Source organism: Bactrocera dorsalis, chromosome 2 (assembly GCF_023373825.1).
Source record: "Bactrocera dorsalis isolate Fly_Bdor chromosome 2, ASM2337382v1, whole genome shotgun sequence".
Taxonomy (NCBI): domain Eukaryota; kingdom Metazoa; phylum Arthropoda; class Insecta; order Diptera; family Tephritidae; genus Bactrocera; species Bactrocera dorsalis.
This window is the reverse complement of record NC_064304.1, coordinates 82076520-82103023: the sequence shown is the minus strand read 5'-3', so window position 1 is coordinate 82103023 and position 26504 is coordinate 82076520. Positions and strand designations below refer to the sequence as shown.

Below are 26504 nucleotides of genomic sequence, written 5' to 3'. Positions count from 1 at the left end.
TACACAACTCAGAGACATACATAGATAATAAAAATTATAAAATTATGTAATTGTATAAGCAGACACTTAGTTCTGTTTTAACGCGGGGAGTGTGAGACCTTTTCAGATATATCTATAGAAACAATCAATATATGAAAAATATTTATGGATTTAATATGAGATACAAAGTTATTTAGTTGTTATTAAAACCAAATAGTAATGATCTCTCCTAACTGTTTATACATGATTTATATAATCGATTTGCCTTGGGACCAAAAAACAGCGGGAAATCGTAATTAAATTCCCCGGGTGAATAATATTATATTTCAAAAAAAAAAATGTATTTTGCTAAGTTGGAAGGACTGTCCTTAATTACTATGCCAAATATGAGCGCGATCTGTCAACCAGTTTGTTTACAGCAGTTGCTTATGTCCGTACATCTCAGTAGTGTGTTGCGATTTTTACAATGGATTAAAATATGGAGCAAAGAATTTGTCTCAAACATGCCCGTTCTGGACGACCTTTGACCTCTTCGACTGACGAAAATATTAAAAAAGTGAAGGATATGGTGCTTGAAAATGGTCAAGCAAGTGTTAAAGAGATGGCAAGAGAGCTCGGCATTTCTCACGAGTCTATTGTGACCGAATTTAAAACCAAGAAAGCAATTAATGCCATCAATTAACCATTGTGTTCACCAGATTTGGCTCTGTGTGATTTTTTCTTATTTCCCAAAATGAAATTGCCGGACTGGAGAAATCGTTGGCATAAGTATACTACTTCTGGTGGGAATTACTTTGAAGGCGATAAATAAAAATTGATGAATAATTGAATATTTTGCGTTTTATTTACAATTTCAGGGTACTTTTTTGTCACAATGTATATATATGACGGAGGATTGAATGGATGGCGTTTTCCCCTTTATCTAAGTACCGAACAATTTATAGAATTATTTATAGTATTTTCCGCTTAATTGGCCACGTTTTAATTAAACTCTCTCTAATTGCATTACCTAAGCGGTCATAAAATATTGTCTAGAAAAATAAAGATTTATTTTAGTAATCATATTTAATATATAATTGTTATAAATACATATGTAAATAAATAATTCAGGAACTTTATATATTTTCTTTTAGCTGATTTTATATAAATAAATTAAACGACATTCAATTAGCATTCGTTAATTTACAATCGGTAATTTAATCAGTATACATACAGTGCAGTATATCAATAAATGTACTCATTCCAAAATTATTATTACGTAATTGAGCGGGGAATGTTGTATTTTGCGCTTATGTTATAGAAAAATATTATTAAACGATTCAAAATATTTATCAGAAATTTAAATAAACAGCAAACACTTGTTGCGATTCTTTCGTTGGTGAAGAAATTCTTCGTTACGCGTAAAAAAACGTTTCAGGTTTGTTTTTTATAAACAACTATATATTTAATATATTTATATATTTTAAGTCTGAAGTTTTGATTTAAAAAATCTTTGTATATTAATTTTTGACAATAATTTGTCATTTGCACCATTCACAATAGCTAAACTTGTCTAAAAGCAAAAACAAAACTCGGTAGCATTGAAAATAGCGGTTTTACGACTAAGGCTCTTGTATGAATTCCACACGATAACTTTGTTGTTACCTAGAAGAGCAAGAGAGCAGGGCGCAAAGATAGCGAACAGAGAAATGGGGAAGTCAGTTAATCCATCAAATGAGATGAAAAAACGCCCATAGTAATGTTGCGTAAATGGTGACTTCATAAACATATGTATGTATGTATGTAGATATAATTTCTATATACATACATAAATATGTACATAAATAATATTCAACAATGTAGGAAGAAAACACAATTGTTATGAAAGAAAAATATGCTAGGCTTTTAAGCTTTAGCTCTCTGCGTTGAGAAATCAAAATGTTTTTTCCCTAACTACATTCGGAGCAGTAAAAATATTTATACATATCAGTAAAATACAGGTAGATATATTCTAGACATTAATCATGTAAAGTTAATTGACATTAAAAGTGTAAATAAAATTTTAAAATTCCTATAAATACAATAAAAAACCGTTAATTCAAAGGAAAATCGATCTAACTGTTAATTGCGACGCATTGTGCAATTAAGTACTTAAATTTGTACAAATAATCGACATATTTTACGTTTTACAACCCATCCCGACAATTGAGTCTACCTAAAAAGTCTAATACTCAAATGGAACCAGCGCGAGGGCTTACACGTCGACAACAATTTTCAAAACTAGTATTTCTTTGCTACAACAACATATTTAGGAATAATATAATTACAAGTATTTTTATTATAAATATTACGTGTAAAACTGTCCATTATTGACCTTAATTAATAGGTTTCTAGTACCGAATCGACAACTAAGTATCTATGACGTCACCAATATCTTCGACGCCGCTAATTGTTTCTCTCAAAAACAATACTTGGAGCTTTTTTTAATTCACCAACCGTTAGAGACTAGAGAATCGAAAGAAATGTACTAAAATTTTATATAGAAATTGTATTTTAATTCAAATCTTAAGTTTTTAAGTACCAAAAATATATACTTAATCGTTTAATAAGAAAACTACTTTTATTATTTTAATTGTTATTTGAAATAGGAGGCATTCAGGATAGTAAAAACTCCTCTAAAAGTCGTAAAACAAAAGTTTGGAAACATTGGAAAAGGCAACAATGCCACTTTAAATAGATCACTGCATATTATCTTGTATTTAACAAAACGAATTAACTTTATAGCAAGCAGATAAATGACAAATCGATGACGGCTAATGCATATATTGTGCTGTACCTACAACATTAACCGCAACTGTGTCAATGGAAACATCAACAATTGGATTATTATTTGCATGAAATGTGTTAATGGAAGCGCACAAGAATCTTGTTGTATATAGAAGACAACGAACTGCTGAAGAACAGCAATAAAATGGATACAGTACGAGTAGTTACGAGTGTGTTGTGATAGGAAACCAAAGTCGATAAATTGGTTTTGTATTTTTGCAACTGTGATAGGTCCTCAATATACACATGTATGTGTATGGATACATAGTTTGTAGGTAAGTATGCCAGTTGTTTGCACATTAATTTTCGCGCATACTTGTCAACTTATAGTACATACACATACGTATCTGTATATATGTATGTATGTAATGATTGCAAGAGCAAGGCTAAAAGCATAACTCAAGTGATTTTACTTCTAGAGACATAGTATGTATATATGACCACATCAATTTATACATACATATGTACATACATATTCAATATATGAAGAAGTCTTATCGCCGCACTATGTGGGAAAGCTTAAATTTAATACTTATATTTAGACTTCATATCGTGTCTGGTGCGTGTGCTTTAGTAATCAAGTATGCATTCGCGAATTTATTACATAAACACACATACATACATAATATATTTGTACTTATGTACATATATGCAGAAAAAGTCTGCGTACATTCTTATGGCTTGTTTTCATAAAAAAAAAAAAACTTTTATATAGTAAATTTCAGAGCTTAATCACATTAAGTGCTTTATTGCTAGTCTATTGCATAATCTCATAGCATTTAAAGTAACAAAAATCGGATACCATAGTTTTGTAGACAAATTTACAAAAAATAGCCATTTGGCGACGCAGAAATAAAATGGGAACTCCTCACGTAATAATCAAGTGTCGAGAAGTTATAGATTTACCCCCCTCTGAAAGGAAAATAATAATACAACTTTTCAAAGAATGCAAAACATACCGTGAAATTGGTCGGGATATTGACAGAACACATTCTTCCGTACAAAGAGTAATTAAACAATTAAACATACTGGCGGTTTGGTATCTCCGCCAGTCCAGGGCTGCCAAAAATACTAGCAGCCTGAAACTTGTAACGTTTTTCAAAGTGTGAAGCGAAACCCTCGACTTATAGTAAGTTTTTTTAAAGATTACATTTTATACGAAATAAATTACAAGTACCCAATATTCACTGTGACAAAACATATTGGAATAGCCGCAGTTTTTTGGGATAAGGGTCGAAAATTCCGTAATTTTTTGACGATTTTGTATTCTTTGTGCAATTTAAATAACGACATAAAAAATCAGCATCATTTTAGTTTAACCCAGTGCCTTTACATAAAAAGTTGCGACGCGATTAAAATTCTACTCATTTCGAAAAACAAAAAGGGACCATGGCTGGCAACAAACATTCAATTCAATTAAAACAACGAATTATTACAGACTACAAGAATGGATTATCACAAAAAGACATTTGTAACAAACTTTATATCAATAAATCAACAGCGGGCTTTATTATAAAGACGTTTAGGGACAGTGAATCTTTGATAATTCACCATAGTAGAGGATGACCCAAAGCTACCACACGACATGACTATTCAAAAATACTTAGAGAACTAAAAAGTTTCCAGATAAGTTAGAAAGAAAGTTAGCAGCCGTACTGTACATAGAAGATCATATGCATGTGGGTTGACAAGTTATAGTGCAGTTAAAAAGCTTTTTTATATCAAGAAAAAGTCGACTAAGACGATTACAATTTGCTCGGGAACACATCAACTGGCCAGTGAAACGATGGAAAGCAATACTTTTCTGTGATAAATCAAAATTTAATTAGAAATATTCAGACGGAATGAGAAGAGTTCGCCAACCAAAAAATTAAAGAAATAAAAGTTTAGATCCCCGATACTGCCAAGGTATGGTTAAGCATGGTGGAGGTGGTATTATGGTATTGGGACGTTTTCCCCGGGTTTGGTGTTGGACCTCTTCATCGAATCAATAGCATTATGCATCGATTCATATACAACAATATCCTTGGGAACATGATACTTCCCCATGCCGAATGGAATATGCCACTTTCATGGTCGTTTCAACACGACAACAACCTAAAACGCACGTCGAAACTAGTGGCAAATCGGGTCGTAATGTCTTAAAGTGGCCAGCTCAATCGCCGTATATCAATCCTATTATTGGGATATAATAAATATAAGGATAGACAGCGAAGTAATGAGTGGAGATAAAAACAAATTGTTCGAGCCTGCAACACAAGCCTGGTTAAGCATTTCAAAAGAAGTTATTAACAATCTTATTACTTCTATGCCAAATAGATGCAATGAAGTAATTAAAAATAATGGTTATGCTATAAAATATTAAATAACAATCATTATGCTAATATGTTAAATATGCTAAATATAAAATATGCTTACTTTTTTCGTAAAAATGTCATGGAGTCAAATAATTTCAAAGATATCGTATGTTTTCATAAAATAAATAGTTATTCGCAAATGATAATTGCGAGATCAGAAGATGATAATGTAATTCGTCGGTATGAGTCCAATATGTTTTGTCCGACACAGTATTTAATACCCTTTAATAAGGGTAAATTGGTTTTTATAAAAAATATATAAAATATTTTTTCTAATGAGTCATTTTTGTTGGTTATATATTTACACCAATAGCTATTCATATCTTCAAATCAAATTCTTTATAATCAGCTTTACATTGAATATGCAAATACATATGCACACACACGTACCGTTATGTTCATAAAAATAGCAGTGGAAGACTTAGAACTTATGAAACAGCTATATATTGTAGTCCTTAACCGAAATAATACAATAATTCAACTAATATATGATCCAATTGGCTTTGATTAGGATGCCGGTGGCACATTTTTTCAATCTCGAGTCGAAATGATTTGTCTCATAAAAGTCTTTATTTTTTCGTATTTCTTTGAAAACATGTTACTCAATATCTCCCCATATATTTTAGGTGGAGTTCATGTCAAAGGTGTGGGCTAACCACTCTCCTTCGTTGTTGTCTCTAAAAAAAGAATAAGAGTACACCCTCCTCGGGGTATGCTTCGAGTAATCAGCATTTTTGAGAGACCCATTTTTGTGGTATTTCTTTCACTGTATACTGAAGCATAACCTAATGTAGTATTTCGATATCTTTTTCTTCTCCATTTCGTTAAACGTATCCCAACACGCTCTGCTATTAACATGAACATGACTGTAAAAAAAAGTACAATATTAAACTCTATGAGTAAGTGCATTTGTGGTGCCTACGTGACATTGTGAGTAGTCGGGAAAAAAGATAAACGGAATAAATAAATTATTAGTTATTAAAGTACATACATGAAGCAAGTAATACATCTGAAAATAGCTGCGAAGTTACGGCATGAACGTCGCTTGTTTGAAAACATTACACAAAATCAAGTACTGACAGGGCACCTAGGGATTGACAAATACACCGTTTTGTAACAGAAGCCGCCAAGAATATATGTATGTACTCACATGTATGCTCATGTGGTCATTAGTTGCGACATTATTGATAAGCCGTTTTGTTTTACTACTTTTTAATAGCATTGAAATGGCGTATCAAAATATAGGATCGTTGAAGCTGAATGTAAACCTTACATTCATCACATTGACATCAAAATAAAAGCAAGTTGCACTATCTTCAATAAGTAAAGATGAATATGAAGGACGTCTTCGATTCGCTACAAAAGTTTTTTTAAATAAAACCGAAACGGCTTAGAATATCAATGAAATTATTTATTCCTGTGGAAGTACATTCGTTGCCATTATATCTTTTTCTTTTACATGGCCACCTTCTGTCCGTGGTTCAGACGCTGAACCCAACTTTAGACGGTTTTCAAGCATAAATCGGCCGATACTGCTTCAAATTCAGTATCATTGGGCGGTAGCGATTCCCATTCACAGTAACGTGCCGGTCTTGATTATCACGGAAGAAGTGCGACCCTATGACGCCGCCGACCTATAAACCGCAGCAAACCGTAATTTTTTCGGGATGCAATGGGGACTCAGGGAGTACGTTTGAAATGCTGCCTGACCAATAACGCATATTGCGTTTATTGACGAAACCATTAAGCAAAAACGAGCCTCATCTCTAGTTCGAACACAGTTTGTTTCAAGCTATAACCATGCAGAGATCACGAAATCATGTTCCTGGTTTTTATGTTTCTTAAATTATGGTATATTTGCGACCTGTATGGAATGTAATTCCATTTTGTGCAAAACTATTAGAAACTTTCGGAGCTGAATATTCTGCACAACACCGAAACAAGCTTGCATAAGTGACCACTAGGTCCTTGACTTGACCGCGAGACTACACCACAAAAAAACTCTATTTTTGGCTTAACTCAACCAATCGTTTCTACTTATGTTATTTGTCTCTATTTTTGTTTACAATGGAAATATGTTATTATAATGTGGCAAGTGAAATTTAAGTTTTGCTTAAGTATTCTTTCCTGATGATAGATATGTAATTAAATATATTATATGGTTCCCGAATTTTACAAATGGAAAAAACTCAGACTCAAAAATAGGTTCACTTCGAAATATTTTACTCAAATGAGTCGGTCAAGAAGGAAACGAAAGTTTATTTTGAAGCTTCACACTATCACATTGGTATCGAAATGTTGGAGAACCATTACAGTGAATAGATTACTAGATGGATATCATGTCAAAGGGTAAATCCGTATTCCCATTCAAAAACAAAGTTTTTCCATTGTCAGGCCAAAGTATTTTCAGTCCATATAGTATAGGTGTAATTTATAAACCGTGGTTGATCGTGTTGGTAAATTGTGAAAGAGAATGACAGAACAAATGGAACAATAGAACAATGATAAGCAAGCAATAAGACTCAAAGATCTCACAGCGCATACCAAGTTTAAGTAAGTATTTTTCAGTACTAAGAAACCTGAGGCCTAAATAAACAAAACATGTACTTTTGTGTGCCAAGATTCTAGCAAGAAACAGCTTCGGGTACAAACTGCATTTGGTGATTTTATTTTACTGGAAATTGTAATAACATTTTGCTTAAAGCAGCGGAGAATGGAAACCGTTTATACCAAACGGCGGGCCATGGAAAGTGACATCTTCCTGGTTTCAAAAGAACACAAGACCACGAAGACCAACTTCAGAGCATTGGAGAGAGGTTGTTTCAAATGACACGAAGTTATACACATGTAGAAAATACAATCTGTTAACCGTTAAGAATTTATATGTGTAAATATAGGAAGTACAACCGATAATTACAAGTTCACGGTCAATGATAAAGTACATTAGTATGTATGTAATTGGAAGCGTATATGCGAAAGCACTTACAAAATTAAAAATTAAAATACAAACATTACATTTTGTAAGCACATACATACACACATATGTATTTAGAGCTGTGCGAAGGCAGGTTTGTCCAGCGTACCACTGATATGACTCAGTACCCTACAAAAAACGGCTAATGGGTTCGCCGATACACTCACATTTTTTATGTCAAACTTGACGTAGAGTTTACTTGTCAACTGACCGTAATATTATTTGCTAAAAAGATACGCTCAAAATAGGTTGTTACCGACGAAAATATTAAAATTAAGTTGATGTTTCGGAGCAGCGTTCAAGCATTATAAATCATTTCACTCCGAAGAGCAATCGACAGTCATCCGAGTGGACTGGACACGATGAACAAAGCGTGGAAAGACGCAACAGTCGACTGGCAAAGTTATGGGGTCCGTATTTTGGTATGCGCATAGAAAATTTTTATTGACTTCCTTGGAAAAGGAACGATCATTAACAGCGATTATTACATAGCGTTATTAGACCGTTTGAAGGACGAATCCGTCGAAAAATAACCACAATTGAAGAAAAAGAAAGTATCCACCGTATTATCCAGATTTTATTATATCCTGTTCTCAGATCTCCAAGAATGCTGTATTACCCTTGAAGTTCCCTTAACTGTTAAAAAAAAAAAATTGGCAAAAAGGTGAGTGTTTACTAGGCCGGGCTCTTTTCAACAGACCGGTTAATAGCTGAGTTGCTTAATTCTGTCATCACTGACAGTCAAATGAAGAGTAAAATGATTGTCAATGTCAGCCAAGACAAAAAAGTATTGCTTCATGCAATAACTATTTTGAGTTTTGTCTTAAAAACCTACATTTTTATGAGAAAGAGGTGTTTTCAAATATAGTATACGTAGTATACGAACTATTTCATTAGCAAATTTTAATTTTTTAGACATTTTTAAATTTTGAAATATTCATGAATTGAAGAAAGTCAAATGACATTTTTTCATAACTCAGCTTTGATGAATTTATGGTCAGCAATGACCCATGTTTTAAAGAGAGATGGAACTCACACATACTATATGTATATGTTTGTTTACATCAGTTTCTATATAAGGCCCTTAAGAAAATTATAGAATCTTTGTTCTGCGCGCTGACAAAATTTGTTCAGCTGTGACTATCTAATTACAAGTTAGATGACTGTCAATGCTATTGTAGGGTATGTGAAAACACACTTAGATACAAGCAGCCAAAGCTTTAATTTTCAAACTCTATGGCGAAATCAAAATAACAAAACTAAAAAAAATAATCTAGCACTTATGTGTCAGTATAAGTATATGAATATACGTATGTAAGTCTTACGTGTCGATGACGTTTTCTGTTAAAGAGTTCAATAGCCATTCTCAAGGCGTACATTTATCGGTGATCTTTTTAAGGGCGCTCAAATAGCACGCGGCATTTGTTACATACCATATTTGTTGAGTAGGCAAACTAGTACATACAGATGTGAGGCTGTAGGTGTTGGAAAAACGTGTGGAATTTTCAGCGTTAATATAAGATCGCACGCATATTCTTATCAAACATTTGATTAATAGAAACATATGTACATGCGTATATGTTTGCATGTAACATACATAAGTATGTATATGATGGGTAATTGAACTTTAAAGGCACCACTTCATTTGCACATACATACATATGTATGTACATAGTCATATGCGTGGTTAAGCCCAAGGTTATTTACATGGAAAATACTAAGCACTATGAGCGAGGCTGCACGTACCGCATTTTCTGGATGAATCAGCTGCGAAGAAGCTGTAGTCTGCAGCCTGACTTCCACCTTTTAACCTTGGAACGTCGTTCTTATTCTTGTACACTAAAGTCATCCTTAATTTCATTTACTACAGTGGCCATATATAAGAGCGCATATTCGGTGCGGGATTCGTGGTGGGAGAGACTTTGTCGCCGAGTCCTGGCATTCACCCCGGTGGATGAACGTCTAGCCACAATCCGCATCAAAGCGAAATTCTTCAACATATCGCTGATTTTCGCATACATTCCGAAGGAAGAAAAGATCTGACCAAAGATGTCTTCTATGATAGCACCTATGAGAAATGCCCCTGCCACGAAATCGTGCCCGGCGACACACAACGGTCGGTAAATTTAACCTTCTTGATGAAACATCCCCAAATGGGTTGCGCCTGATCGACTTCGCCGACGCCAAAAATATGGTTATCTGCAGTACTATGTAGATTCCAGCACAGAAAAATTGATTAAGCACTAAGCTTGTGATAGACGGAAGACAAGGTTCTAACATTAACTCGGCGTCAATAAACACAAGGAAGGTTCGTCGTCGAAAAGGTGTAATCACAGCAGACAGTCGAACGATTTTCTACTCAACTTACACTCCTGCTCTCTGGAAGTACTCGTCAGCAACTCGGTATAAGTGAACTGTTGGACGGCATTTCAAGCTCCTTACGTACGGCTGCAAACGAAACCATTGGTTTTCGGAAAAGGCGAAAGAATAGGTGGTACGAATGGAGAGAAAACAGACTGCCTACGTCGTAACGTTATCGACCACAGAACGTGCGAGATGGGATAGATACCGAGAGTTGAAGAGGGAAGCGAGACGCATTTACAGACAAAAAAGGGAGATGTCGTAATGCGTGAGTACGAAGAGCTTGACAACAGGCCGACAGAGTTATGCTCGAAATTTCTACGAAAGGATGTGGCGACTAACAGAAGTCTGAAGAACAACAAAGTGTGATCAATCCAAAAAGCTCCGTCAGGATCGGGAAAGAGCTCTCCGAGCCGTTCGAAACCAAACGAGGTTTCAGATCGAGGTTTTCAATCTACTCCTGGAGAAAATAATTCGAGCAGCCGACCTAAATAGACAAGGTGCAATCTTGTACAAGAGTGTTGAACTGCTGGCGTAAGCGGATGAAATCGATATCATTGGCCATAACAACCGCATCGTTAGTTCTACCTTCTGCTGGTTGGATAAATAAGCGAAACAAATTGGTCTGGTAGTGAACGAGGGCAAAACGAAAAATCTTCTGTGACTTGGCTCTTACGTCACTGTTGAGTCATAACTTCGAAGTCGTAGATAATTTCATTAACACTAACAACAACGTCAGAATAACGAAATTCAACGCAGAATAGCCCTTCCCTACAGATGCTACTTCGGACTGAGTAGGCAATTGAGAAGTAAAGTCCTCTCTCGACGAACAAAGACTAAATTTTGCAAGTCACTCATCATCCCCGACCTGCTATACAGTGCAGAGGCATGGACGATGACAAAATCAGGTGAGTCGGCGTAAGGTGTTTTCAAGAGAAAAATTCCAGGATTAAAGCCGCAGAAATACCACTATTTTGAAAATGTCGCGGAAAAATTCAGCATTCATTATCCATCAAATTTATATTTTTTTAACTTATGATATAGGCCGTAGACTATATTGTTTTTATAACTAAATATAGCTTACTCCTCCGAAGCGAAAATTACATTAAATGTTCATTCAAACCAATGTTTTGGAGATGTTCAATTCCATTTCCATGAATTTCAATAATGATTTCGGCTGATATTTGTTGAATTCACGCACAGTTTTGATGGAATTTTCGGTGATCATGATTTTGATTGGCCCACATGTTGATCGTCATTTACATATGTCCTCACGACCACTTTAAAAACGTTGAAACCGCTCGTGCACTCCGCTACGGGATAAGCAATCTTCGTCACAAGCTTGTTTCATCAAGTGAAACGTTTCGGTAATAGTTTCACCAATTTTAAAACAAAATTTAATGTTGGCTCTTTGGTCGAAGCTCATTTTCGCACCGATAACACAAACATCCTGGCACTTGAAACGCAATAACTTCACTTCTAATCAATGAAATGTCATGAAATTCTCACTGGACAATCGATAATCCATCGGAAGATAGCAGATTCTAACGCACCAGTGGACATATAGATGGCGCCACCAGGGGGCGCTAGATTCAAAAAGTCCTGTTTACTTCGGAACACACCTTGTATATTGATGTGATGTGCAAAACGTCAAACAGAGGATCCGAACATCATTAGAGATATGAGGGCTACCCCTCTGCCCTGTCTCAATTGCATATGGTGGGCCATATAAAATTTTAAATTTCTGAAGATAGGACGTAAAAGATTGAGTGTAGCGTTTGCTGTATGGCACGTAGTGCCGTCCTGCTGGAACCAAATGTTGTCCAAGTCTTCCTCTTCAATTTGCTTGAAAAAAAAAATTGCGCGATATCACCACGGCGAACGGCGGTTCCTTCTTCACTTTCGAAGAAAAATGGGCCGATGATTCCACCAGACCAAAATCCGCACCATACAGTGATTCGTGCTGGGTGCATTGGCTTCTCGACGATTACGTGCGGGTTTTCTGTGCCCCAAATGCGACAATTCTGCTTGTTAACGTAACCATCGAGGTGGAAATGAGCCTCGTCCGAAAAGATGATTTTTCGGTAAAATTGAATGGGTTGAAGACTCACCACTTTGGAAAAAAGTTTTCAATATTTCCCAGTTTTCTTCTAGTGAATAGCTACCCATTTCGTAAGAACTTTTACTGAATATCTGTCACTTTCCGAATGGTATTTGACGTTTCCAATGTCGAAATATAGATAATTTAAATTTAAAACGTTAGATAGCCCACGCTATATTAAGATAACTCACATCTACCGTAATGTACGGTATAAAGACAACTGAAAGTTCCAAAATCTTTCTGCCAACTATTTGCGGGCTTTAGGAATTAATGATCCGAGTCAAAGCATTTTTGACTTAAAGGTATACAATTGTCAAAAAAGGATTTTCTCTAAATTTCTATATCTTACAGCTTGACCGATAACTTTGATCTTTTATATTGTCAATATATTCTGTATCTGAGAACTTGAATAGTTTTTTCCGATTTGGACAGTTTTTCGTCTTAATTTTTTATATACTGAAAAGTGAAAGAAATTGTGTTATATGGAAAGTAAGAATGTTTTGCCACGACAGAATTTCAATTTGAAATTACAAAATCCGAACCTTTCCTTATATCCTTTCTGTAATCCACTCCAAAATATTTGAGAACCGAAGTTTCGAAAAATGAATTGTTGTTTAATGCAGTGTTTCTAAACTCTTTTTGTGAAGCTATATATAGATTTCTCTTGATTCTAAGTTTTTTCCACACTGTGCAACACGTTATCGGTGCGGTATTAACCTTCAAATTGTAATGTCACATTTTCAGTGAGTGAATTGCGAAATTTTTGATAAATATTATTTTCTCATTAAGAGTTATTATTTTTCATATCTACTTTCTCCGTTATAGTGAGCGTGTCGAACAAAACTTTGCGTGTTTTTTAAAGAATTAAGATACATAAAAATATTACGCAGATGGGTCATACTATATATTTATGTACATAGTTTAATTTAGTTTTGATACATCATATTTATTTATTAATTATTCGCTTGGTGGCTCATTCTTTAATATTAGAATCCATAAAAAAATTTGTTAGTACAAATCTACAGTTAGACACACATTGTAACTATCCGAAACAACGATGAGGTCGGCCAGCTTAGTCTATGAAACTTAAAACCTAATACTTCCTTGTTATGACGTCGTCGAATATTATTTTGAAAACATATGTACGTAGAACATCTCCAAAACCAACAAAACTGGATGAAATTCTGTACTTGTTCTTTACTTAGTAAGTTCAAAGTTCAGTTGGCTCACCGTAACCGTCTTCAAAATTGATAACATATTGATAAAACTCTACAAAACTATATTGAAATATTAGATATAAAAACGGCAAGATGAGCTAGCCGATAAAAGCGAGCCTGTGAACACTTTAAAAGTAGTAGTTTTGTCACAATGAAAAGGTAAGGAAAAGACGAAAACATGAAATGGGATTTCGCCTGGTTCAAAATATCCACATAATTCCAGAACAAATATGCTGAGCATATCTTTCTTTGTTAAGTATAATAATCAAACGTTTACCAGAAAAAATTTGCACATAGTTATGAAAATATGTATGTACATTAGGGTGTACGTGAAATAACCAAGTAGATTATTATTTGCTAATGGCCCCTTATGTTACAACTTTTTTTTTATATATTTGAAAAAGAAATGTACATACTACTTATATGGTATACATAAAACTTAGCGGAGTAGTAATGGAAACCGCAGCTGGAAGTCACGTTTGAGTTATGAAAATTTAAACAGAAATGTATTGTTATGTGATTTTCATTTTAAATTAAACAAAGATGTGTTTATATTTTTTATAACTTTTTAATGAGAAAAAACCGCAGACTTTTAAATACAAATGCAATTACAAGTACTAAATGCACAAATAAGCGCTATTTTCGTAGAATATCGTAATTACACAAACACATATTGTGAGAAAAAATACCCGGAAATTTTAAATAAAACGCAAATATTTAATTATTCATCAATATTTATTTTATCGCCTTGAAAGTAATACCAATATTCCAACTACTTTTCCAGTCTTCGAAACACTTTTCATAAGCACTATTTGCGATTGCCTTTAGTGAACTCTGATATATCTCTTCGATCGACTGAAAACGGGTTCCATTCCGATTATTGTTGACTTGTTTGTCAAACTGATAAACCCATGTCTCATCTGCAGCTATAATGCTCTCCATTAATGTGGGATCGGAATCCGCACGACCAAGCATTTCAAAGAAACCTGCTTATGATAATCTTTTTGAAAAAAATCAGCTCTATCATCACTACTTGAGCAAGAACGCGTTTCATATCCAAAATATCCACTAAAATCATTCGAACAGACTGGCGAGAGAAGTCTTGCTATCTCTCCAACACTTTCCTGACCATTTTCAAGCACCATATAATATCCATCAGGTTTTTAATATTTTCATCAGTTGAAGAGGTCGAAGGTCGTCAGGAACGAGGGATGTCTTCAACGATCTCTTGACCGTCTTTGAAGGCTTTGTACCACTCGTAAGCTTGTATGATTTCGCACAAAAAATTTCAGATAAATTCTTTGTTTGATATTTTTATCCATTGTAAAACTCGCAACGCACTACTGAGGTGTGCCGACTGCTGCTGTAAACAAATTGGCTGACAGCTCGCGCACATACATATGCATTTGGCATTTTAATTGAGTACAGTCCTACCAACTTAACAAATTACATTTTTTTGAAATATCATTTACCCGGGGAATTTAATTACTATTTCTGGGTGCTTTTTTGTCCCAATGTATGTATATTTATACTTAAACTTTGAACAATTGAAAAGTTAAAATATACATATGTATGTGTTATATATATAAATATAAATATAGTAGTTGAAACAGTGTGTCGAACAAATATACGCACACATTTTCAAAGCACGTAAGCTTATTTAATATTTTTAGTGATCAATTTTTTAGCTTATAGTTGAGAAAGCCTGAAAACCATATGGTTACCGTTACATTGTATACTTCGTGAGTAGTCGAATTAGCAATTGTACCAAATCTAGTTGTGGATCCTAGTTTTACAAGTTTAATCAGCTAGTTTAAAGTTCACTGGAAACAGAACGACACACAAATGTTTACTAAAAAACAAAATGAAGACAAACTTCTTCCAAAATGCGAAGGAAAAAAATGTTATCACTTTTAGGAGAGCTTTTAATAATGTCTTCTGTAAGAGTAGTTAATACTTATTTGGTTTAAACATTTTATATGTTCCCTTATGGATATTTGTATCCGAATGTACCGACAAAAAGCAACTTAAATACTCTATTTCCTCATCTCATTTGCTTAATGTTAAGTAAAAGCTTTCTTTTTTTGTCCCGTGATACATATTGTCCGAAAAATGAAAGTTTTAAGTTCGCTTTGAATAGCTGGTAAATTAAGTGAGAACCTTTCTCCTGGCTATAATACAAAAAAAACCATCGTCCATATTTGACAGCTACTTTTATAAAGCCCTGTCGTACCATCCTGGGTCTAAAATTTTGTGTCTCAGAAGAGACAACAACTAAATGGCGTTTTTAAATGATTTTAACAAACCGTTATATGGGGTTATAATCGGATTACAACCATTTTCGCACTGTCAGTAGGGATTTATTCTGAGTGAATTTCGTTACCGTTGCTTTAGTGGATATGTACATTAAATCAATAAGAAGGCGGGGTCATGCACCTTTGTTACCTCAATTTCCTATCTCACATCACAGTTTTATTTGTATCTTCATTTAGAACTTAGTTCTGATATTTTGATTAACAGCATTTTGTAGGCGTGGCAGTCGTTCGGTTACGCCCATCTACGAATTCGTAATTTTTTTTGTACTAAGAAAGAAGAGTATGGAAAAAAAATAGGATATAGAAACCATTGTGCCAACTGTTACAGTGAGTAACTGTTAACTCATTTGTAAATGTATCTAAATATTTGTTCGCGTTTATATTCTATTGACACACAAATGACATACATACATATGTATGTATGAATTTGCGAACAATTGCAAACCTTTAGTTGCTGATAGCAAAATTTGATAGCACAGTGCCGAGAATTCTCGGAAATGCATATGATGTCAAGTACGCTTGAGTGCTACGTGGAATAACGAGTTGCTGCAGCTGGAAATGTGCATAAAACACACAAACCGACGCAAACAAACAAAAACATTACTAGGATATTGCGCAGCAAGTGAGTAATCCCATAAAGATGGAATGTTAGCGCACAGACATAAATATAAATGTACAGTGTTGGGAAAAAACTTAGCGAGATGATACTTTAAAAGCCCAGGAAATTCTTTTTATTAAAAAAAAAACTTGTTAGCAAGATGATATTGTCATGTTGTTGTTGTATCCACATAATTTTGAAGAATGCATCCAAAAATCAGATCAGAGTCTTTGAATGGATAGAAATGTCCGTTTCGATCACGTAAACCCGACCATCATGGGTTATTATCATGTCCGTGGTGGGTGAGAAAAGTTATTAATTCTGTGCTCCAGTGTATTCAATTATGCTCCAAACCATAAGTGTTCATATAATTTTCTATTAAGACCAGTGTACTCAAGTAATAAGTTAAAACCACAAATTTTTATACTCTTCTGGAGAAACATCCCATCGATTTTTTATTTTATGAGAATGACAACTGGTGCTCGCCACACCCGATGTTTACTTTATTTATAGTCCGAATTTTAACGTCATCAACTTTAACACACACTTTTAGGACACACTTCGTCTGTTCAGTTTAAATTGCAGGTAGCTGATGATAATTATGTTTTACTTTTGTATATTTTTTTGTAATCATTGACGCATTTCAGAGGAAATAATTCTACTACTAAAGGATTTTGGTTCTTCTCTGTGCTCTTGAAAGTCGAATATCCGTAACGATTTGAAATGAACAATGACTGTCACCGTCATATAAACCCGACTACGAGGCATATTTACAGTTTCTTTCGACAATAATTAGCAATTTCAACGAGAAAAGCGCCAACCTTAGAAATAACAGTTTTTCTGGTGTAAGATTGTAGAAAGAGAGAAACTAATGGTAATAATGGTAACAAAAATCACGGTGGTAAATAATACATTAAAAAAATTTTATTAACATTTAAATATTTCCTTTCATTTTGTAATTTTGTAAATCTTAATGAAAAATAATTTTGAAATCTCTAAAACCAAATACCGAACTGAAAAAATGAAAGTAAATGTTAAATCCCAAATACCGTAAACCCCAAATACTGCATTGGTAAGTAAAAAAAGTTAATTCCAAGTTTGTTATTAAAAATTAAAATAACTTGCACTTGCGTATTTCGTGTTCTGAAATTTTGAACTTTCCGATTTTTGGATGAAAAAATAAGTTTTTAATTTTAATATTTAAATTTTTAATTTTAACTCCCAGTTTTTAATTGAAAACAAAATTTTAAATTTTTAAACCAAAACGTTTTACTAATATAAAAATTAAAATTTATTTATTTTAAATTCATTTTTAACTCAAAAATCTGTTTTTGTAAAAAATTTGCCGCCTTGAGCAAACTGTTTATATTTTGGGGGGCAGTGTGAATGCGTCGAGGTGTAGTTGGGTAATTGGAAAACCTCGCATTAAAAAACAATATTAATTAATAATACGAGTTTAAAAAAAAACACATTAAAGTCAACTGCGCAGATATAAACATACATATGTATGTATGAAATAGTAATAAAGAAATTTCTGCGCATATACAAATGTAAATATGTATGTATGTAGGTAAGAACAAGTGTGGAGTTGAGAAATAAAAAAATTTATATAAAATCACGTTGCATTCACATTAGTTGCAGCGCGTCTCAATAAAGGAATACATACATACATACCTACAGAGTTAACTGTAACCAAAACAGACGCAGTAGCCGGCAAGTCGAGCTGTTAGTGACCAGCTCAGCAAAATGAACCATACATTACACATATTTATGGTATGTAAATACATAAAGTGTTTTGAACCGCTTATAATAGAAATTATGTATTAAAAGTGATTAGCAGTGCCGCTTAAAGCCATTTTAAGCGAAATTCAGAAGAGGTGGGATCTATTAAAGTAATTACATATACATATGCATATGCAAATAACATATGTATGCATGTATGTATATTTATATTGACTGACGTTTGCCTTGAACAACCGTTAAAATAAATAAAATCAAATAGATTAAAACGATAGCGACTAAAACTGATGGCATACATTCCTCACGTACTCACTTATCTTTGATAAATTTAAACTTCTAGCAATAAACATCAAGTGAGTGTATAGAACTCGTGCAAATATAAACAAATTAAATCGATTATTAATTTAAAGAGCTTAAAATGTAATATATAAAATTATAAGTACAGAAGTCTCCTAATTTGTTGTTCAGATCGGACTACTATAGCATACAGCTGACATACAAACTGAACGATCAAAATCGTTTTATTTGTTAATATATCTTCACAAAATTTGATTTAGTTCAGGCAGTTCTACAATTTCCGAATAAATTGTTCGGATCGGATGGCTGTAGCATATCGCTGCCATGCAAACTGTCCGATTAAAATTAACACCTTTTTAACCCTTTTATGCCATAAGAAATGCACCTGGAAGGGTATTATAGCTGCGCTGTGCCGAAGTTAACGTGTGATTTTATTTTTGGATTCATTTGTTCATTATTTGCTTGAAACACTTTTAAACTGATCGGTAAATAGGCTTCAACAAATAATTAAACGAAAAACAACGTTAAACTGTCTACAGTATCAACGCTTTGTAATTGTGGCACTAAATGCAACTTCTGAGAACTAAAAGTGTGTCTAAAATACCTAAACTAGCACATTGTAATTGGGCGTCAACAATTCTTCAAATATCAATAGTTAAGTCTACATAAAAGACGGTGCGATTATGTATTAAGATAGCGCACAACATTGTTACAACAAAGTTTCGACAAGCAGTTTTTGATGAATAAACCTAATATTAGTAAACAGCACATTTTTATTAGACCTATAAGTGTATGTACGTACAAACTGAATTAAATTTATCTATAATACTGTTTAGGCAACGCATATACAATTCAATAATGAGGCACAGTAAAAGGTTTATAGCAAAGAATAGATACGTATGTGTGTACAACGTAAATCAGAAGCTTATATTGCCAAGATAGGACTACTTTATTTTGAAATATTAAAATAGCGTATTAGTTTTATTTCGGCAACAGAGGTGAACACATCTAGAACTCTTTACTGTAGCTACCTTTATTTTAACGCGCTGTTTTGAAACGATATTATCATTATTGAGAAAAATATATATTTATTCAGTCATTCGTGGTTGTAAATATTTAATTGATTGTGACTCATTTGCACTTTTACCAGTTTTTCAATGTGAAAAACCAAATTAGCATAAATGCAGACGCGAGAAAATATTCCTTATTAAGTATTGCTTTTGCAATAAACGTTAGGTGAGTACATAGTGGATAGAATCCGTTTAACTTTAAAGTTTTACATTTTAAGGTTGACAATATAACAACAAATTTGTATATATGTATAGTTTAAAAAATCTTCACTCACTTTGCATTTCCAAAAGCGTTTTCGTCCACGCCACCTCCGCTTCCAACTTGACAGCTGATGCTTTTCTCATAATGATGATGTGTATTATGATTGGTAAGGTTTGCTGTATATGGTGTATGCGATGGCGATATTTGTTGACACTGCAACTGTTGGTGCATTAATTGCTGTTGTTGTTGATGATATTGCGGCGATAGCAAGCGTTGATCTACATGATGATATTGGGGTTGCATGCATAATGACGTATTGTTTTGCATAATACCAGCACCGGTCACTGTACCACCTGCATCTGGAATTTGGTGGGGATTTGCCTCGTTAGCCAATCCATTTGTCTGGTTGTATGCAACGCCATTGTCATTGTTACCCATCATCACAGCCATGGGTGGTACTGCAGTTAGTATGCTAGGATCAACTTCAGCACTTTCGTTACCGCCTAGTAGTCCAAAGCCTATAATAGCCATATCATTTGTCGATGTTGTCCAGCGATTATGACCAGCATCAACATCGTTGCTTGTTGTGGGTATTGATGGCGCAATTGTATTGCTTAGTGTTGTGGCAGCAACAGCCTGTTGCAGATGTTGAATGCGATTTTCATTCCTTTGTTTGGCTAACATACGGCAAGACTGTTTATGCATGGGCCAGTCCATATGCTGATGTGCAGTGGAGCAGTAAAAAATCGACTTACATTTGGCGCAACGCAACAATTGCTGCGTTGTACCGCAAATGGCACACTGTGGAAATTTTTCCATTTTTTAATAATTAAACTTCAACAATTTCAACTTTCGATTTTTTTTATGTGATCGTTTTAAGTAAGCTATTCAACTTGACATCTTATACACTTGTTAAAACCTGAAATACTATTCTTCTTTGACCTCCAAAGAGTATATGCCTTCAATTTAACCTTGACAGGGGCCTTACTTTCAGCAGTGGATATGTCTTTTGATTTACACTTTGCACTATTTCTTCTTTATCTTGCACTTCGATTGCAGCTGCTCTTTTCCGTTGTCATCGCAATTGTATATAAATGTGCTGAACTATTTTAAGTGGTTTTGCAGCTGTTTTGCCACTTTTATCGTATTTCTAATTATTACACTTTAAAAGTTATTTTTGTTGTAATATAAATCTGTTTAGCAAAATATTTATTTGCATTAGCTTGAATATTTGACTATTGAATACAGCATATGGGTTAAACGCGACGAGAGGGGTAAATCAAAGCTCATACTATGCACCTGCCCCTATGAGTCGGTGACCGAACAATTTTCACTTTAACCCCCTAACTCGTGTGCCAGCTGATAACGCTTCCGTTGCTGCTGCGATTAGTGGATTACTCTTGCACTCTCAAATATTTATAAAATTTTGTGGTTAAATCACGTAGTCACAGTCGTCTATGAAACGCTCTAAATAGCTTTTGAGCTATTTCTCTTTGTTGACTTTGTCTCTGTTGCAAAAGTGTCATTTGTTGTATTTATTTTTCCTTCCATATCAATTCCAAGAAACTATTACCATGAAGAAAAAATTTAGTAAATTTATAAATTTGCTGTTTAATTTAAGTATACTACCAAAGTGATATCTTATTACTCGTGTTGAAAGGGATTTATATTTATTTATTCTAGGTTCGCTCACTCCGCTTTTGAAATGAATGCAGACGCTGGAGATCCATTTTAGAAATTTAAAATATACGCAAGCCAATATAGTGTTTTTTGTAATTGGCGTATACAATATCACAATATAGCATATATAATATCACAAATATCGTCAATAAATAACAATTGTTTTGCTAAATATGCAGTTAACGGCTTTAAATACACTTTCACAAAATTTTCGTGCAAAATTTGACATGCTGAATTACGAATTACGAAGAAACGAAAATAGAAAACGTCAAATTGGTTTGAATCGTTGACATTGTTAAAAACGTAAAGCGATAAAAGCTAGTAGAAAAGAAATTGAAAATAAATAAAAACGCAACTACAAAAATTAAGTGTTGCCGTATGTTAAATATTTAAGTACGTTCACGAACATCTACCAAGTGATTAATGAACGATTAAAAATGCCAAAAGCATGTATGGTTTTTATTTTATTTACCCCAAAAACTCTCATTGAGCATTTGCAAATGAATGTAGTAAAGTGACTTTTGTTCTGGCAACACTGCTGTTATCAGTAAATTTCCAGTGGGAAATAGAGAATTGTTTTCAGCTGTTTCTTTATCATTCAAGCTATTGGAAATTAACGAATCTCGGTTAGGTTAAAAGAAATTGGTATGCCTGAATTCACAGTGAAATTAATACTCAGCGATATTGAGGGAACCACGACATCCATTAGTTTTGTAAAGGTGCATTCATAGACAATAATTATTGTACTGATAATTTTTTGAACGGGTTCATTGCTTATTACAGGATGTGCTTTTCCCCTATGCAAAAACACACTCCAAGGCATTTCTAGAGGAGTCTTGGAATAATCCCGAAACACAAAGTATTGTTCAGGACTTACGCAAATTATCAGAATACAAAGATTACTTGGGACCGGTTGATGAACAACCTACCGCTTCGCCAGGGAATGTAGCCAGTTTTGTTAATTTTCTCATAGAAAAAGATCTTAAAGTAGGGCCATTGAAAACTCTTCAGGGATTGGTTTGGGCGAAAGGTTATGCCAACGGTAACATTAAAGGACAGTAAGTAGACATATTTTTGTTAGTACAATATTAAGCATTATTTATTTAACATGCTACTTTTTGGCTATCACAAGCATATATGCTGATGTGCTGCCAGCATTTAAACGATGGCATGAGGCTGGTCTACGCCTCGCTATCTACTCTAGTGGTAGTGTAAAGGCACAGCAGCTACTCTTTGGTCAATCAGAGATGGGAAATTTACTGCCCTATGTTAGCGGTCATTATGACACAGCCGTTGGCCATAAGCAAGAAAAAGAGTCGTATGTGAATATAGCCAAAGATTTGGATTTACCAGCTGAAGACATACTGTTCCTAACTGATGTCGTAAAAGGTAAAAAGATAATGGGTATGCCTTTGTCTGTTGTATTAATATATTTCTGATTTTCAGAGGCTGAAGCAGCTCGCGATGCTGGAATGCAAGTTGCTTTATTAAATCGGCCAGGCAACGCGCCTTTAACGGACGACGATAAAACTGCATTTACGTTTGTTGATAATTTTAATAATTTAAAGATAAATTTGAAGGAATAATAATTGAGGCTACATAAATAAAAAGATACCTTAAGACAACATATTATTTTATTAAACATTTACACTTTATTTTAAGTATATAGAAATAATTTAATTATTGATTTCAATATTTACAAAAAAGCTCTATCCAGACTAGACAGCTCATCACCACTATCATTCATTATTGGCGGCTGCTCATCACGTTGCTTTTCATCATGCTGTGCAGTATTTTTTCTCACAGGCGTTTGTGAAGAGCTTCGCCTGCGTACTTTTGAACTGCCACCATATGTTTTATGCAGGAAATTTAATTTACTACTTCTTTGACTGGATTGACTACCCATACCATCGTGGGTGCATAATCTTCGACTGTCGGCGCTTTTGCTACGCGTTTTTCGTTGTTTAGATTGACAGCAGTGTCTTTCACCATCGCGTTGACATGTATGGGTTAGTTTCCCAATATGAGGACCCCAAAATGTTGCGCCTTCCAAAAGTAATGGTGCCGACTTGACCCTTTGACGCATCAATTCCATGTTAAGTTCGTATTCACGTTGTTGCATTGCCTGTTCCGCTTTGCGGGTGGCCAAACGCATAGACATGATCTCCTTATGAGTTTCACTGAAATATAACATGTAAGTTATAAAAACATCTACATATATGTATTTTGCACGCCTTAAACGTGTTAAGTTACTAACTTGAGAGATAGTGACTTCCATGCCGGTGTTTTTCTCACTTCCCAATCGAATTGTGGTGTGTCGTCATAATAAGTACAATTGTTTTTCAGCTCTTTCAGTTTCTTTTTTGAGACCTCAACTCTTAAGGTAGCTGCAAGATTCGGTCGGGCTACCGGATGTATTGGTGACGGTGCGATGTGCTATAGATGAAGTTAGTTAAGCTGCTACAGCAACAACCATATCAAAGTTTAAATTTTGACAAAGTACCTTTCTAATTTCTTTTTTTGTATCCAAATTGAATATTGAAAATGGCACTTGAAAATCTTTTTGTTGCTTCTTATCCTTCCCTTTCTTTTTTCGTCCACTACTTGAGCGACCTGAAGTTTTGGTAGAACTACTTTGCTCACTTGGTGACTCGACAACAATTTTCGGTGGAATATTTTTTGGTGATATTCTGTGGAGAAGCTATACAAAATTTGTCTTGTATATTTAATTATGTGCTTACATGCTTATCTTCTCCGAAAAATAACTACTGAATTTTAAAGGGGTTCGATTTATAAGAACATGCGTGTCTGATCGTTTATCTAACAGGGTTTTGTCTTCTGTATTTTCATTTTGCTTGGAGTCTACGATTCTATTGATGTCATCGAAGGAGTAAGACTTTTTCAAAAAATTTCGTAAACTCGTAGTACTCGCTTTAGAGCAAGGACGTGCGTTTTCACTAGCTTCCTTAAAAATATTACGAAAATTAGCAATTTCCGGTGTTACAGGGAGCCTACAGTAATATCACAGTTTAACCACACAAATTATTTATATCAATTATTCTCAGTTTATTACTTATCCGTGGATTTGGTAGAGTTCCCTATATTTACAATAGGTTCAGTTTTAGTATTCTTCAATTTGCTATCGGTCAAAGTAGCACTTTTATGGCGACTTTTGAGTTCTGCTTCGAAATCTTCCAAAGTTTTTTGAAATGCCTTTATTTCGTCATCAAACTCATTTTTATGGCTGAAAAAAGAAATAAATTAATTAATAAAATAATAAATTTGGGTCAGAAAAAATAATTTTAGAAATTAAATACTTGCCTCTTTACAACGCTTTTCTTTGCTAAATCTATTTTGGTAGTAGTCCCAAAAGGAATTCCCAACCTGCATTGAGATCTTGTAAATTCTTCTTGTACTTTACACTTTCCTGCTTTTCTTTTGCCACATGCACTACCAGTTGTAGGTCTATACTTCCCCAATTTTCTTGCTCTTAGCCGCTTTCTATTGGCGCAATGAGAAGATTGAGAAGATATCGATGTACTCTCCTCCACTATACACGATTGTGCAGATTTGGTTCGCAACTCACAGCAAGTGGATCGCAAGGTGTCCAACGTGGAATAAAATTCTTCGTTCGGTAAGTGGTTGATGTCATTGTAATCTAATTATGAAAAACAAAATAATAAATAAGTAAATCAGTACATTTTTTTGAGTTTATTAATTTTTTTGTTTCACCTGGAATACTATCATAAAGTTTCGCCAAGGAACGTATGCCACTGTTAACCAATACAGAGTCTACGGGTTCAAATTCGGCAGTCTTCGCCGTTTTCGCAGTGCCACTTAATGGCGTTGTTGTCAGGCGGCCCAGGTACATCTTTGGACGATTATAAATTGGCGCTGGACAATTATTACACGGATCAATTGGAACTTTTAAGCAAGAATGTAAATAGGATCTACTGATCCGCGTAGTCATAGTGTTAATCACTAATGTAGTACTATTTATCGAAAAAAGTATGAAGTTTATTTTTAATTTGTATCAGGTACTACTCTACTGAATTATAATTTTTGTTGATTTATCAATATTTTCAGTGTACTGTTTTATAGGCTTTTTGGTAACCAACGTAACCAAGGTTGATTTGCATTCAGCCATTGTCCAACTATTTAACGTTTGTTGGTAACAATTAATCTGTTATTAGTGTAACCACAAACTTAGCGAAGGAATGTTGTTTATGCGTAATATACCTACATATATGTATGTACATATTTATATAAAATTTATATGAAATATATACTCGCACTAGGGAGATTTGTCTTTCAATTTACAATGGTCCCACGTAAAAGCAATGCATCAAATACATATATGTATGTAAACACATATACATTATTTACTAATCTATTTTATAATTCTCTAAATATTCCCGTAAAGGACTCATTTCAGTAACAGCGAATTTACATTATCGTTTGAAACTCCTATTAAAAATGGCTTAATCCCATTTCCAAAATGGAATTGCATACCGGAAGTTAAATCGAACGCTTCCGCTTATTTTGCAGTATGCTTAATTTCAATGTTTCAATTCAAGATTCTCAGCTAATGTTAGACTAGTTTTGTGGCATTTTCAGAGATCTTTCAATTGCCTTCGAATTTCCTGAATATAACTTTATTGCAATTTTAATTAGTATATTCAGGTTCAGCCATGGTTCCAAAAGGTGCCCGCTGGGTTGATTTCTTAAGGGTTTTGTGTTCGTATAGGTTTTCCAAATAGATCTTGTTGCTGTGGCTAAAAACTTAGACCGACGGCAAAAAGAATTAT

The 26504-nt window shown here is 34.1% G+C and overlaps 3 protein-coding genes and 2 long non-coding RNA genes across 6 annotated transcripts in view; 3 read left to right on the top strand and 2 right to left on the bottom strand.

The window, feature by feature from the left end:
- Positions 1-21787, bottom strand: part of LOC105226574 (hypoxia-inducible factor prolyl hydroxylase) — a 42733-nt gene extending 20946 nt beyond the window's left edge. Inside the window, exons 1-2 of the mRNA XM_011205503.4 lie at positions 21646-21787; positions 20090-21582 (exon numbers count right to left, since the gene is read on the bottom strand). Of these exons, the coding sequence (XP_011203805.2) occupies positions 20090-20835 (746 nt within the window). The 5' untranslated portion in view covers positions 20836-21582; positions 21646-21787. The remainder of the gene's footprint in view (positions 1-20089; positions 21583-21645) is intronic.
- On the top strand, positions 565-1097 carry LOC125776471 (uncharacterized). The gene is made up of 2 exons (XR_007421735.1): positions 565-761; positions 873-1097. It is a non-coding gene; the product is annotated as an uncharacterized LOC125776471 (long non-coding RNA).
- LOC125776470 (uncharacterized) lies at positions 16595-17603 on the top strand. The gene is made up of 3 exons (XR_007421734.1): positions 16595-16731; positions 17221-17292; positions 17355-17603. It is a non-coding gene; the product is annotated as an uncharacterized LOC125776470 (long non-coding RNA).
- LOC105226573 (enolase-phosphatase E1) lies at positions 18439-23321 on the top strand. 2 transcript variants are annotated; one of them, XM_029550292.2, is made up of 5 exons: positions 19744-19980; positions 22300-22415; positions 22480-22754; positions 22829-23085; positions 23143-23321. In XM_029550292.2, exons 2-5 carry the CDS (start codon positions 22344-22346, stop codon positions 23280-23282), a joined length of 744 nt encoding a protein of 247 aa, XP_029406152.2. In that variant the 5' UTR covers positions 19744-19980; positions 22300-22343; the 3' UTR covers positions 23283-23321. The 2 variants fall into 2 exon arrangements, with proteins under 2 accessions (XP_049304435.1, XP_029406152.2); XM_049448478.1 differs by lacking the exons at positions 19744-19980; positions 22300-22415 and adding an exon at positions 18439-18480.
- Positions 23262-26465, bottom strand: LOC105226606 (uncharacterized). The gene is made up of 7 exons (XM_029550291.2): positions 25429-26465; positions 25018-25354; positions 24770-24940; positions 24438-24707; positions 24200-24386; positions 23954-24132; positions 23262-23876 (listed from the first exon to the last, which is right to left on the bottom strand). Exons 1-7 carry the CDS (start codon positions 25664-25666, stop codon positions 23393-23395), a joined length of 1866 nt encoding a protein of 621 aa, XP_029406151.2. The 5' UTR covers positions 25667-26465; the 3' UTR covers positions 23262-23392.
- Positions 26466-26504: the final 39 nt, after the last annotated feature.

Excerpts from the sequence above, each read along its gene's own strand:
- LOC105226573 (XM_029550292.2), top strand. The coding sequence starts at position 22,344 with ATGCCTGAATTCACAGTGAAATTAATACTCAGCGATATTGAGGGAACC. Across the intron at positions 22,755-22,828 it reads AACGGTAACATTAAAGGACA|CATATATGCTGATGTGCTGC; the intron begins GTAAGTAGACAT and ends GGCTATCACAAG. Across the intron at positions 23,086-23,142 it reads CCTAACTGATGTCGTAAAAG|AGGCTGAAGCAGCTCGCGAT; the intron begins GTAAAAAGATAA and ends TCTGATTTTCAG.
- LOC105226606 (XM_029550291.2), bottom strand. The coding sequence starts at position 25,666 with ATGACTACGCGGATCAGTAGATCCTATTTACATTCTTGCTTAAAAGTT. Across the intron at positions 24,708-24,769 it reads TCTACCAAATCCACGGATAA|GCTCCCTGTAACACCGGAAA; the intron begins GTAATAAACTGA and ends ATATTACTGTAG. Across the intron at positions 23,877-23,953 it reads TGGAAGTCACTATCTCTCAA|TGAAACTCATAAGGAGATCA; the intron begins GTTAGTAACTTA and ends GTTATATTTCAG.